Source organism: Fusarium pseudograminearum, chromosome 3, assembly GCF_000303195.2.
Source record: "Fusarium pseudograminearum CS3096 chromosome 3, whole genome shotgun sequence".
Taxonomy (NCBI): Eukaryota; Fungi; Ascomycota; class Sordariomycetes; order Hypocreales; family Nectriaceae; genus Fusarium; species Fusarium pseudograminearum.
In genome coordinates, this window is record NC_031953.1 from 7,369,546 (window position 1) to 7,382,588 (window position 13,043).

Genomic DNA, 13,043 nt, shown 5'->3' on the forward strand with positions numbered 1-13,043 from the left:
GATGAGACTGGGACTCGAACCCAGGAGGATTGCTCCACCAGGAAATTGGTGTTAAGGTTAACCTTAACCTGGCGCCATAACCAACTCGGCCATCTCACCGATGATTAGTGGTTTCAAAATGTTTGGATACTGCCCTATAGTCCTCACAACTGCACGGAGTCTCTCCAGTTTTTCTCATAAAGCTCGACGGTCAAGCTAGATCCTGTCAAGTAAGACTGAAGTGCTAGGCAGATAGATAAGTAAAAGAGAAATTCGCAACTATCATATCATAGATCACTCATAGGACCGCGGCTGAAAATTACATAGCGTGGTAACAAGTTGCATGGCAAGATCGAATTGGTTGGTGGGCAGATAACTTGAGGCCTCTTGAGGTCTTTTCACTGCAATTTTAGTCCCTCCCAGGGTCCAAGATATCGCCGACGCTATAGTATTACGTATCAATTGCTCTATCTGTTATGTTTTTGGAAGACGCCTGTTTCTTACTATGTAGAAAAACTAGACGCTGTTGCACCTGTTCCTTTCTCTTCCCCAGAAACAACAGTCGTCTCATTGGATATATACGCCAACGATCGTTGCCTGAAGATACCACTGTTCTGTTCTGGATCCGTATTGCTGTGGCCACTTCGCGATATTATAAAATGATGGGCTCTTCGCGTCAATTGACGAATATTGGGCATGCAGCCTACCACAACGCCCATGCAGAGTTCGATGTTCGCCCACATAATCGCTTTTACAGCTTCTGGTAATATTAGTCAGTGACGTTTAAAGAAAATCGTGCTGACAGAGGGTTGTTTACCTTCGGCATCTCTCGCTACTTGATACTTTACCAGATAGTAGAATCTAATCATACTGGTTCCTACCAGTCTGACGTTGTTAGCTGTTGTATCAGACGAACAAGCAATGAACATGAAATGATGAGGAGCTTACAGAATTCCACAGCTGAACATAGCAAGCACACCGATTTTCTTGCGCAGCTTGATTCCCAAGTGGTAGACCTGCGTAAAAGGCAATATGACCATCCAAATGTCCAATGCCATGCTGATAATGCCATGAGTCAAGTACAATAGCTTATCATTCAACACATCCCCATGGTGATTTGGCTCGTAAAATCCCGTCCAATTCAACGAGACCGGGTTTTTCTGAAGAAGGATTAAAATGACATATAGCCCAGCTGACGAGAGATTGACAAATTGGGTAACCCAAACTGCGAATCGGAACTTGTGGTCTGGAAAGATCCGGAGGTAGAAAGCCAACACAGAAGCTTTCACCAAGCCGAGTACGATAAAGTATGTCACTTGTTGAAAGTAGAACATCTAAAGAATGATTAATTTGACTCGGCTTGAGAGTAGAATATCCTGACTTACCTGGAAACAAAAGATGATTTGTTCATCTTTAAGGGTGCGTAAATCACGACCAATTCCTTCTGATACCACTAAGCAGTTGTCAATCAGTACCTCGTTCCACGAGAGGGATTTCGAATACAAACTTACTTAATTGGAGCAGAACAATAAGAGGAAGAATGAGGAACTGTTTCCTGAGTTAGTATACTGCTCCTTCGTAGCTATCGAGATAGTCGCCTATGCTCGAGCGAGACGTACTGCAGCAAGTGACATGAAAGTATCATCGGCGCCCCATTCTGACTTGTAGATGCACTTTGATATCAGTCTCAGAATGTAAGCTCCCAAGGCAGAACCGAATATGACCAGGCTCGAAGCACGTAGCGCTACCGTCGCGTCTTGGGCAGGTATCTGACACTTTTCAGACGCAGCATCCAAAACCGCTACCACCAACCAATCTCGTTAGCATATATTTTTTCGTAGGTACTATGACATGGGAAAGAATTAGTGCCTACCATGTTTCTCTGTAGTATTGCAATTTTGTCTCAGGCAGGCGCCTATTGATATGATGAACTCGGTATTATCGCAGAGCTGCTGTTGTGTTTGGTGCACAAACTGGGGCCTCAAAATGATGTCCCGAAGGCAGTTCGCCTGTGTTGTCTTATCAGCCGACTGAATATTTGCTTCCCCAAGGAGACACAACTTACTCCACATGCTGGAAGTGTTTCGATTTCTGGAGTTTCTGCTATTGACCTGCCAAGAAATGCTATAATGAGAATCGCAGTAAGTTTCGAAACTGCCATATTTTGAGCATATTTAGTAACAGATGTGACAATAAGAAAGCCAAGAGGTTCAGTAAACAAGTGGCACGGGAATATATTGGTTTTAGTGCGTGGATTCAGTGTGCCTGACATCCGGAATGCAATCCTGGATATTGTGGCGTTAGTTAATCAACCGGAAACGGAATTGCAGACTCTTTAGCGTCAGAGGCTGGTTCTATACAGCAAAGGCCCGAGAAATCAACATAATGCTTATTTTAGCGATGGCCTAGCTTCATTATAATTGTCCTACTGGGTACGGGAACAGTTAAAGCCAGAATCACTAAATACCATTCCTGCGCACAGCAAGTCCTTGGTTAGCTTCGATCCATCGATACGGTACTTCACCTACGACAACTTGACTCACGGATGTCACTAAAAACGCTAGGTTCTGTAGTGGCTACAAGAATCTGATGAGTCACTTCATCATTCTAGTCTAGCCTCGTTGGCTCCCTCTTGACTTGGATTTGAGTGCAGATGAACGGCACGGTGCCGTTTCGGCAACCTCTCCCTGGAATGCCTCGCCCCGGTAACATGGCTTCTGAAACGCCATGGCGCGAGAATCGAAACAGGCATTCGAAAGTGGCTGATCGATCGACGGCATTCATTTCATGAGACGAGCTGGTCAAGTACGAAGGAGACCCAATAGGCACAGCCGAATGCGATTACATACTAAGCAAAATGGAAATTATTCGTGTATACTACCGTTTAACAGATTGCCATTTGGTGGACAAACTTCCCACTATAGCTACCGAGGCCAGTCCGGTGATAAAGTAGAACGTCTGGTTGAGACTCTTGTTGACCGCAATAAGTACTGTTGTTGTGTCTGAAGCCGGTACGCTTGCTACCATTTCGGAAAGTCCACTGTTGCTGATATTTCGATGACTCAAGCCTGGTGCCAGCCCTTCCAGGTTGGTTGACAATTGGTTTGTAAACAGTACTTGCGCCATGGGAACTGTTACGGCCGGACCAAAGGATTGTGCGAATAACATGATTGACAGCCCTAGGGGGACATCCTCAGCAGGTAAAATGGTTTGTACAGCTGTTTGAGGACCAATGAAACCTATCCCATATGCCAACCCCGACAATGCTGTATAAGAAATAAGTCGGTCCATGCTCGTGTCGATCTCGAACGTTGTAATGAGACCAATCGCTATTGGCATGATTACTGAAGCCAATATCATGAATGGAGTATAGTAGCCAAATACGCTCGTGCCAGCTCCGTGAATGAGAGATCCTATAGTTGCCGTGATGATGATGGGAAGTATCATGTAGCCACTCTTGACAGGTGTGTATCCACGCACAAGCTGATAGTAGGTAGGTAGATAGTACTCGAGCACTACACCGGTGCTGTTGATGCAGAACATGAAGATGAAACCAGCTACCACGCTGCGATGCTTCATCAAGCGAGGAGGGAGAGCCGCTGTCTCGCCTTTACGGGCCTGATTGAGGATGAATGCGATGGAGAGAATAGCAAACGTAGCAAGGGGTCCAATAACCTCGCCGCTTTTCCACGAATACTTTGTGCCAGCCCAAGAAAAGGCGAGGAAGAGGCTCGTGAGCGCTGGCAGAAGTAGCACGTTACTAATCAGGTCAAGCTGGGCTATCTTTTCTTTCGTGGTCAACCGAGCTGTCTCAATAGGCTTCTGAATATCAGACAAGCAGAGCGTAGAGACCAAGAACGCGATGAATCCAATTGGTGCGTTGGCATAAAAGCACCATCGCCAACTCAATGTCTGGAGAGCACCCCCAAGGAGCGGCGCAGCAATTGTCGCAAGACCTTCAGCCGCGCCCATGATACCCAGAAACATAGGTCTTTGACGTAAAGGCGTTGACTGCACCACGATGACAAAACAACCCGCGAACAAACCTGCAGCACCGAGGCCAGAAACAGCTCGACCCGCCACAAGCATAGTAGACATAGCAGCTGCACCAGACAGGATCGATCCTGCTATAGTTATCGCATTTGCGAGGAGGAACACCCGCTTGACAGAGAAGAGTTTGTATGCTTTCCCAAAGATGAATTGGAATGCGCAGACGCAAAGTCTGAAGGCGGATGAGTACCAGCCGATGTGGGCTACAGTGTGGAAGTGATCTGTTATGCTCGGGACTGCAGTTGCTACTATGTTCATGTCCACACTGCTTAAGATGAGAACAGTGGTTACTGAGAGCATGATGAGCCAAAGTTTGAGTCCTTCTGGGTAGTCGATTTCGGGCTCGTTGATGTTTTGCGTGGGTGCCGTTTCATCTTGATGTTGACTGCCAAGGCCATGGTCTCCTGAGCGGGAAATGCGACGCGACGAGTCTGGATCAAGGTTACCAAGTTCTGTCATCCTTATAGCGTCATGGAAACGGTATGTTGGTAAAGAAGATAAGGAGGGGTATCACAGTCATCCTTCAGCGATGTTGTAATCAGCATCAATGTCACGTGCTCTCTTCGACATTTCACGGCAACAGCTTCACAACCTCAGCTCGCATTAGTATAAATTCTCTAGTAGCGATAACGATTAAAACTATTTTTGTTCAAGTGCTATCTAGTAATGAGAATGTGATCTGAGGATAATGTATCTAAATGGGAGTTGTTTGTCGTTAGAGATAGCATCGGCGCCGTTATCATTGACCCTTTCTTATGGCTCTTTACCTCAGGTCTCCAATGCTGTGTCACCAGTTCCGCGTTGTATCCGGTCGAGACCTATTGCCACGTAAACTCATGCAATCGGTTTTAAGCTGTCTCATCATCTATTTGACTTCGAGCTACCAACTGGTAGTAGAAAAAAAAAGTCTAGATTTGTTACCCTACACACCCACTCAGTGCAAAGTCTGATCTTGACCAAAACTCTATCTGGAGCGAATGGGCACCTGCGCACCCGCGCACCCTGATCCCGGCTGGCTCCCTGTTTAAAGCGGACACTATTCCCAGCTGGTCCAATAAGCATAGATTCCGTCTCACGCGTAGCGGGCCGTGACGAGCATCCCTGTTATGGATAAGATTAAGATTGAGCTTGTTGGTCAGACGTGGCGTGTTCCAACAGTCTGTAAAGTATCCCCCATTCGTATCAAGTTCGAGCAGGGCTGAACGGACCGCGCGGGCAGCTGAAATCCATGCTGCACGTTGACAAGTTGTGGCTGTTTTAGTAAATATTGCGAGCTCACCGATCCGATCGACACAAGGAGTTCGTCTTGAAAAACGGTGGTTCATGGATGCATGTCAGCTTCAATTTCCCTCAGGTTAGTGCATGTTGCAGTGGTCGGATTATGACCAGTGATAAGCCCTGTCATGTCAGACGGAAGAAATCAAGGACTTTTCTTTTTGTTTTGTAATCGCAATTGCTGACACCCTTCATAGACCGAAGATGTGGATACGTGTTAGAGTACTTTACCGTCGTAACATGCAAGGTATCGGATCAGGCTGTGCTAGTGTCTGTCACTAATTCCCACCAAGTCTTGACAGCCTAAAAGCCAAGATCAAGTAGTGTCTACAGCGTGCCCAAAGCCTGGTTTCAGGTCGTACAAGTTACGTTTACCTGTGGCTGCCATGACCCGCGGCGGCCGATGAACCCAATTTCAGGAAATAGGTCATCGTAGCCAGCCCGATTTGACTTGGCAAGTAGTATGGGAGAGCCTCCATCAAACAATATGTATCGGAAAACCCCGTCTTACACTCATCCCTCAAACGGATTGACTCCTCAAGCAATAATAACATGGTAGAATCCTTCCAGATAATTCATCGGCCAAGCTTCCTGAACTGGGAGGTGCGGTGCGCACCCATTGAGCTAGACCTTACCGAGAGGGCGCTCGTAAGCTTCAATGGCTCATAGCGACCCCGCCTCGATTACAACCATAATAACATGGTTATTAGGAGGCACAAGCGCGAGGCTTTGGGGGCTGAAAAGCCATGCATGCAGCTAATTCTTTTCGGCTGTAGTTGCAGTCCTCGCTAGCTGACGACAAAGTAGGCTGTGCAATATCAGGTATACGTAACAGGAAAGGAAAAAAAGAAAGAAAGGTTTCTTGGTTCCCGCCACGGGCTATCTTGCATATAATTATTCACGGCCGTGACCCCACGAAGCCATGGAAGGATTCTCAAGAATCTTGGGCTCATCACCAGACGGACATTCATATGCCACAATTCCTGTAGACTATAGCACTGCAATGGAAGACAAGATCGTGGCAGAGCCCCAAGGCCAAGGGCATCATCCTTATCCGTATTCCCCCACCTACCCCCAACAATCCTTCCAGCAGCAGCAAAATGTTGTGTCACCGCAGCCATCTATCGGCCAGTTTCAACATGCGCAGCCCATCTCGCCGGAGTCCATCTCTCATCCATCATTCCCTCAAAACACTTCTGCATGGTTTGACCCACAAAGCCCCAGCCTTCGAGACAGTCCCGGCTATGACCGCACCTTTGACAGTCATAGAAGTCTGATGAGCCATGATCCCGCAAATGTGCTCTACGAGAAAACCCCCGACGTTCACGTCACCAACCGGCAAACCAATGATGTCCAGCATAAGGGCCCCTTTTTGTACAGGGCGATGAAGAGCAAGTGGTCTATGATTGCTTGCTTGATCATTGGAGCTGCTGCTGCTATTGGGCACCACTTCTTTTACAACCACCTCGACGGTCAGGAAGCAAAGAATCAACAATGGATGCTCCGTGCTGGACAGCTCATTTCCTTTATCGCCAATGCCAACTTTATCCTCGCGGCCGTCATGGCTCATCAGCAAGTAGCATGGCGAGCTGTAGGTCAAAATGGATTCTCAATCCATGCCGTCGACTCGCTGTTCGGTGCCACCCATAACCTCGTCGAGCTTTTCAATCGCGAAGCCTGGGCCAAGTCTTGGTTTGTCATGTTTCTCGCTCTCTACATGTGGCTTAGTCCCGCCGTTGTCATTCTTACTTCAGCTACGTTATACGTCGTTCCTGGCGAAAGCGTTCAAGACACTCTTTGCCCTTCCATCCGCACTCTAAACTTTAGCAATGAAGCAAAAGAGAGTTACCAGTCCCGCAAGATGGCCGAAGGCGAGGCCAAGACCATGACCGGTCGCTCTCTCTGTAGCTACAACTGGACGGCACTTGGTGGTAACGAAGCGCCTGGCGCCAAAACCAACGACAGTATTTTCGAATACTACAACGGTCCCTCGCCTATTCTGAACCGTATCGCTGCCGGTGTGTTCTCGAGCGGTCAGACAACTTACAAGGCCAACATCTCAGAAGAGATCTGCGGGGAGGGCTGGGATTGCTCGACTACCATCCATTTCGTTGCCCCTGGATACCAATGCGAGGAGCTTGCTAACGGCGTCGGATCCAGCATGAAGAAGTTTGGTGACGCTGAGGCACCCTTTGATCTTGATAAGCTGGTCCCTGCTGGTAACTTTGCCTACTTCGCCAGCAACGATCGCGGAGAGTATATGAAGCCGCAGATAGACGATGTCCGTATAGGTGGCATCCCTCCTCCAGAAGCCTTCCCTGACCTTCCTAAGAACCTTGGAGTTTTCAGGACCGAGCCTAGCATCTGGATCGGCTATGCTACCGTCCAAGACTACACAAAGGAGCATGCAAAGGATAATAAGACTGATGGATGGAACGACGACTACACTCCGATCATATTTGCCTGCGATCACTGGGAGGTGAATTACACTGTGGAATTCCACTATACCGCAGGATTTCAAACCTACAACATCACTGATCGCGAATACAAGAAAAAGATCATCGACACAGAGTGGTATAGCTGGACCAATGAGTCTACTGATGGAACAGCTGATGGAAATGTTGCCAAACCGGACAAGAACTACGTCAGCCCTCGCCATGATTTCGCGAGATATCGCCGAATTGCTGCGTTTCACAGTCTGGGACTACTACTCCGCAACATTCTCGCCGGTAATGTTCAGGTTCAAGGTGGGTCAACATCAGACGGTGCCATCACCACAACCAACCTCCTTGACCGACACGAGACTCTCCCTGTTCAAGACCTCCAGAAAGAAGTGGGCCGCATCTATGAAGACCTCATCATTTCATTACTCTCAGACCCGCAACTCCTTGCTGTAGCCTGGGCAGCAGACCCTTCCAAGTTGTCTGGCACTGGCGTCGGTCGTGAAGCCACCAACTACGCTTGCCAGCGACGCCGCAAGACCAACTTCTTTGACTACGGATGGTCTATTCTGATTGCTGTGTATTCTGTGTCTTTCATCATCGCATCAGTCGGTGTTTACTACGGTATAAAGGCGATGACTAGCGATGGCACAGACGCGCAGCGTGTCATGACGTTTTCTACTATTGCTGGCGCGACTAAGAAGGTCAGCGTGGACGAGGCTGAGGGAAGGGCTACTAAGATCAGATGTTTCCCTACTGAGGAACGACCAGGAGAATATGAGTTTAGAGCAGAATTGGAGGGATGAGAGGATGGATGAAGTCGGTCCCTACTTGCTTATTTGTCTTTCTTTTTTATCTTATTACAGACTTACGGTCCTTGCTATGTAATTATAATCCATTAATCACAATACCATGACTTTAACAATGTTTAGTATTCGAGCTAAGTGACCGTAAATTAGATAGAGCAACCCAAGGGCGACGAACTGTTTGCCAGGACGATATAGTATTTGTCAAGCGAGCTTCAGTCAAATCACATGACCCATCCCCGAATAGCTCAGCTGGAAGAGCGTTCGACTGTAATTGTATACATGTCATCGAAAGGTCACTTGTTCGATCCAGGTTTCGGGGATTCGTTTTTTTGCTGAATTATCTTTTTACTAGGACTTAGAAAACAAATTAATTTCTCACTATTTTTATGCCCGGCAGTAATTAAAATTGCTTCAATATTAACTACTTCCTTCCAAATTCCCAACTACGCCTATAGAGGCTATAAAAGAACAAAATATTGCTAACTGACTTATTATCATCTTCGTCGTAAACGTTGAAATGATGCCGAAGTGTAAAACCCTTTCGGTGGGTTTAGAAATTCGCCTGGGCTTTCTTCATATTCGCCGGGCTCAGCATACCTTACTATACACTCTCCTTTTCGCCTACCATCATGGCTTGCTCTGTACTCTGCCCATCCGCGAGCATGGATAGTGAACCGGGGTTTCAACTGTGCAACTGTGTCCCACCCCTCAGGTCTATTTGGATTGAAGGGCGCATTGACTGTCAATTTCGCAGCCAGCTTCCTACCAAAATCGTAACATCTAATATTCTTTTCAGATGCCTTGTACATGTACAAGCGAGATCGTGGTTTAGCGTCGAGCCATAGATATACTGATTCGAGGTTCTCTGCACGCTCTAGAGCCTTGCAGCACCGATGCCACGGAAGCATAACTGATTTCTTTGCATAATTAGGTCCATCAAAGCCCGGCAGACGAAGGCGGACCGTAACCTGTAAGTGTTGAATATTGTTGAAGATGGGATTTGGACAGGAAACTGCTAGTGAGTGGATGGTGTCAAGGTCGCGTGTACAAAACGTGACGCTGCTGTAGATAGAGGCGCGGGCTTCGATATATCTATGATACTGTTAGTTACCATTCCATTCTCTTCGTAGAACATGCTTACAGCTCCCGGCATGTCAACATCATGGCCAAGAATGGACTCCACCGGCTTCCATCTTTTTGTTGATGAGATTGATGCAACTCCTCACATTTCCAATGGATGCCCCAATTAGACTCAAGCTGCCTCCATAGCTCTGGATCCCATATCTCATCGCATCCAGTCCTCTCGCATTTCGCTTGACGCTCGTCTGGCGCAGTGACATCAGTGACGCATTTCATCCTAAGGAAGCGGCCGTCGCGTAAGATGAGGTGCTGAGACAACCCTGCGTCTTTCTAGAGTTCTTGAAAGATCATGTCCTTAATCTTGGAGGGGAGTCGGAGCAAGGCAGAACCAGGTTGCGGGTTGGCACGCTGAGATATAGCTCCTGATCGAGGTCGCCATCGACCATCGACTGCGACTTGATCAATACTAGATATACGACAGTTGAGCGAGTCTTGCCTACCTGATTTGAGGTGAAATGCAAGCTTCGAGAGAACGTCGAAGTGCCCCATCGTTGGTTGTTGATCGGTAGCGATAGACAGGTGATCTGTATTATAACTAATGATGAATTGAGCGTTAATGGTATTGATGGAGTAGTATTCCTATGGAAATTGAAGTAACTGTTGTGTGAACATGGTACGTGACTGTAGGCTTTCGCAGAGAAAACAAACTGGAGTAAGCAACGATGACTGTTTCATATGTAACCCAAGTATGGATCAAGAAGCCAATCATAGTACCTTAAGATCCTTCGACCATTTAGTACAGTGTGAACCCCTGCGAATACGGACCGTAGTCTCTTACTTTGCGCGAGCCCATCCTGGTAGAGATTTGTAATATCGATCTTGCGATATGAAATACTGTAAGGAGTTATTAATGATCCAACTAGTTCGCTTTGAACTCTCTACACGCTGTACCATTTGAGAGTCATGAAAGAAGATCAGACGATTATGAGCTTGGTATGTGTTGGCGAGGTATCCTTCTCGGCGAAAAAAACAAAAACAAATGAACTTGGTATATTGTGGCCTTGATTAGAGAACTGGAAGGCCATTCTGGGTAGAGCATGTCCTTTGTGGAGGTAAACAATACAATTGTTTTCTAAACAAAGGCCACTTCAGAAAATGAACAGCCCGTTGTTAATTAATACTGGGTCTTTCGTCCTTATTGTCTTTGTTGTTCTGCACAGCACTCAAGACAATTCTTTGGAACATATAGTATGGACAATTGACAGCATTCCCCAACGTAACATATCTTGGCAAGGGAACGTATAAATGAGCAATTGCCGCAATTCATCGACACCTTGGATATCCTTCATTACCACGGTTCCATCTCCAACACGAACCAAACTTGCATCATCATACACTTCCATTGTCAACATTCTTCATCACATCGCAATCATGAAGGCACACCCCATCACAATCTGCCGTAGACACACTCTCTGTCGTTGGATCCGGCACCACGTGATAGCCACCCCGAGATTCTCAACGAGTGCCCGGCCTAGGGTGGAATGGGAGAGAGCTTATGATCCACAAGCTTGGATCCTTGGTGTTCTTCCGCTGATTGCATTCACGAATCTCATCTGGGACGATGCTTCCACTGCCGTTGAGAAAAGCAAGGCAAGCGACTCTGAACTGTCTGAGTTTGTTGAAACAGATCAATGGGCTGCCATCCACCGGTTTGCATTTCTTGTCAAGTTTCTTGAAAAGAAGGATCCGCAACATGAGAGTCAAGCATACAAAGCGCTTGCTGAATGCGACCCTGAATTCAAGAAAATTGAGATGGTAGGAAATGTCTTTAACGACATGGATGGCATCACAGCACTGGTTGAGTGGAACGATCTGGATTATCTTCACAGCTGGATTCAGGCCAATGCTGTTCCGCGCTTGAGCCTTGTGCCCACAGCTATTGCCGAAGAGGCCGCTGATGTATTTCTGAACACCAACTATCTCGATTGTTGGTTATCTCTTCAGTCTCAGCGAGAGTCCCTTGGCATCATCTGGGCTGTTCGCTCTCGGCATTCGTATCCCTAACTCAGACATGCGTTCAAGATGTGTTTTGTAGTGCCTATGAAGAGAGAGCGTTGAGGTGATCTTGTAAGGTACCTACATCAGCAATCGAACAGATTGGAACTGGCTTTTGACATGGAGGACGAAGGTGAGACTACGGTAGGTTGATAGTTTCACATTTAGACAAATTGATCTCCTTATGAATGTGATTTGAGTATCACATGAGAAGACTGATATCGATACAGTAGTAAAGTGACATGATGTGACTATAATAGCATTCCGTCTTCTTACAGAGAGATCAACTATGGCCAGTCTCAGGAGACGCCCATCTAACGATTCTCTCAAAAATGATTTCGCCGTCGTGAGGTGAGTCAATGGGTTTCAAGCCGCTGTCGGATCCTGCTTCCACTAAGACTGGATTATCCGAAGCCACAAATAGTCTGGAGAGTACAGAGTCCATCTCCGGATGTCCTTGAAAAGTGAGCACCTGGCCATCCTTCGACATGAGAACTTCATTGTTGAGAGCCATCGGCAGCAGATGTGGCCCAATGTCGGTCACCAAAATCTCATGATTCTTGTGTATGGTCTGGCAATATTAGTCTTCAATGTCCAATGGCAGGGGGTAGTTGTCAGCATACCAGCGAGGGGGACTCGAAGAACTTCGTTCCTTTAGCTGTCAACGGGATATCCGCAACGCCAACCTGGATCAAGAATTAGTCGCTACTTTTGGTATCGGAATTGAAGTCTTACAATTTGACCCCTGTCAGACTTGCCCAGTGCTCCTCCTAGCGCCAAAGCAATTGCCTGTTGACCCCAGCAAATCCCTAGAATTTTGGGCTTTGATGGACCTGCAGTGGCTAACTTTAGATACTCCAGCGTATCAACAACCCATTTTGGTCGCTCATCTTTCATGAGATTGAAAGGCCCTCCTGTCAAGATGACAAGGTCTTTCGTTTCCGGGTCAGGGAGTTTGTCACCCTCGATGGCAGCGTAGACATTAATTTCGGCATCTGGCTTAGATTGGCGAATCAGTTGTGTAATTCTGTCAATCATTGGTCTGCCGCCAGTGTCGTCAAGTATGAAATTGGCGAGGATGGCGACACGAAAGCTGGGGGAAGTCATGATGGCGGAACAGTTGATGTATAGACGTGCGGGTTTGTTGAAGGAAGAGTTCAGGGCACCAAGCGCTATATTTAAGTAATTTCAGTGAGCGATCCACTGAGTGTGGAGCTGGCAACAAACGCCAAAACTGCCGGCTATGGCTACGTCTCTTTATTGAAACCACGCCCTCCTCGTGGGCGTCAACAAGTATCACAACTCAAACAAACAGGTTTATACCAAAGCTGATCATCACATAAACTATGACATT

At 47.0% G+C, this 13,043-nt stretch overlaps 6 protein-coding genes across 6 annotated transcripts; 2 read left to right on the forward strand and 4 right to left on the reverse strand.

Moving 5' to 3' along the window:
• Positions 1 to 388: 388 nt before the first annotated feature.
• FPSE_11025 (uncharacterized protein) lies at positions 389 to 2,051 on the reverse strand (the record flags this gene model as incomplete). The annotated part of the gene is made up of 8 exons (XM_009264142.1): positions 389 to 422; positions 484 to 739; positions 797 to 864; positions 928 to 1,313; positions 1,365 to 1,432; positions 1,491 to 1,527; positions 1,599 to 1,780; positions 2,045 to 2,051. The coding sequence occupies 8 exons, from the start codon at positions 2,049 to 2,051 to the stop codon at positions 389 to 391; spliced, it is 1,038 nt and encodes a 345-aa protein (XP_009262417.1).
• An 805-nt stretch (positions 2,052 to 2,856) lies between these two features.
• FPSE_11024 (uncharacterized protein) lies at positions 2,857 to 4,488 on the reverse strand (the record flags this gene model as incomplete). The annotated part of the gene is made up of 1 exon (XM_009264141.1): positions 2,857 to 4,488. The coding sequence occupies one exon, from the start codon at positions 4,486 to 4,488 to the stop codon at positions 2,857 to 2,859; it is 1,632 nt and encodes a 543-aa protein (XP_009262416.1).
• Positions 4,489 to 6,226: 1,738 nt separating this feature from the next.
• Positions 6,227 to 8,551, forward strand: FPSE_11023 (uncharacterized protein; the record flags this gene model as incomplete). Its single annotated transcript, XM_009264140.1, has 1 exon — positions 6,227 to 8,551. The coding sequence occupies one exon, from the start codon at positions 6,227 to 6,229 to the stop codon at positions 8,549 to 8,551; it is 2,325 nt and encodes a 774-aa protein (XP_009262415.1).
• A 420-nt stretch (positions 8,552 to 8,971) lies between these two features.
• On the reverse strand, positions 8,972 to 10,487 carry FPSE_11022 (uncharacterized protein; the record flags this gene model as incomplete). The annotated part of the gene is made up of 6 exons (XM_009264139.1): positions 8,972 to 9,012; positions 9,180 to 9,646; positions 9,696 to 9,964; positions 10,024 to 10,100; positions 10,135 to 10,273; positions 10,473 to 10,487. The coding sequence occupies 6 exons, from the start codon at positions 10,485 to 10,487 to the stop codon at positions 8,972 to 8,974; spliced, it is 1,008 nt and encodes a 335-aa protein (XP_009262414.1).
• A 578-nt stretch (positions 10,488 to 11,065) lies between these two features.
• Positions 11,066 to 11,698, forward strand: FPSE_11021 (uncharacterized protein; the record flags this gene model as incomplete). Its single annotated transcript, XM_009264138.1, has 1 exon — positions 11,066 to 11,698. The coding sequence occupies one exon, from the start codon at positions 11,066 to 11,068 to the stop codon at positions 11,696 to 11,698; it is 633 nt and encodes a 210-aa protein (XP_009262413.1).
• Positions 11,699 to 11,972: 274 nt separating this feature from the next.
• Positions 11,973 to 12,796, reverse strand: FPSE_11020 (uncharacterized protein; the record flags this gene model as incomplete). The annotated part of the gene is made up of 3 exons (XM_009264137.1): positions 11,973 to 12,260; positions 12,313 to 12,375; positions 12,425 to 12,796. 3 exons carry the CDS (start codon positions 12,794 to 12,796, stop codon positions 11,973 to 11,975), a joined length of 723 nt encoding a protein of 240 aa, XP_009262412.1.
• Between the last annotated feature and the right edge of the window lie 247 nt (positions 12,797 to 13,043).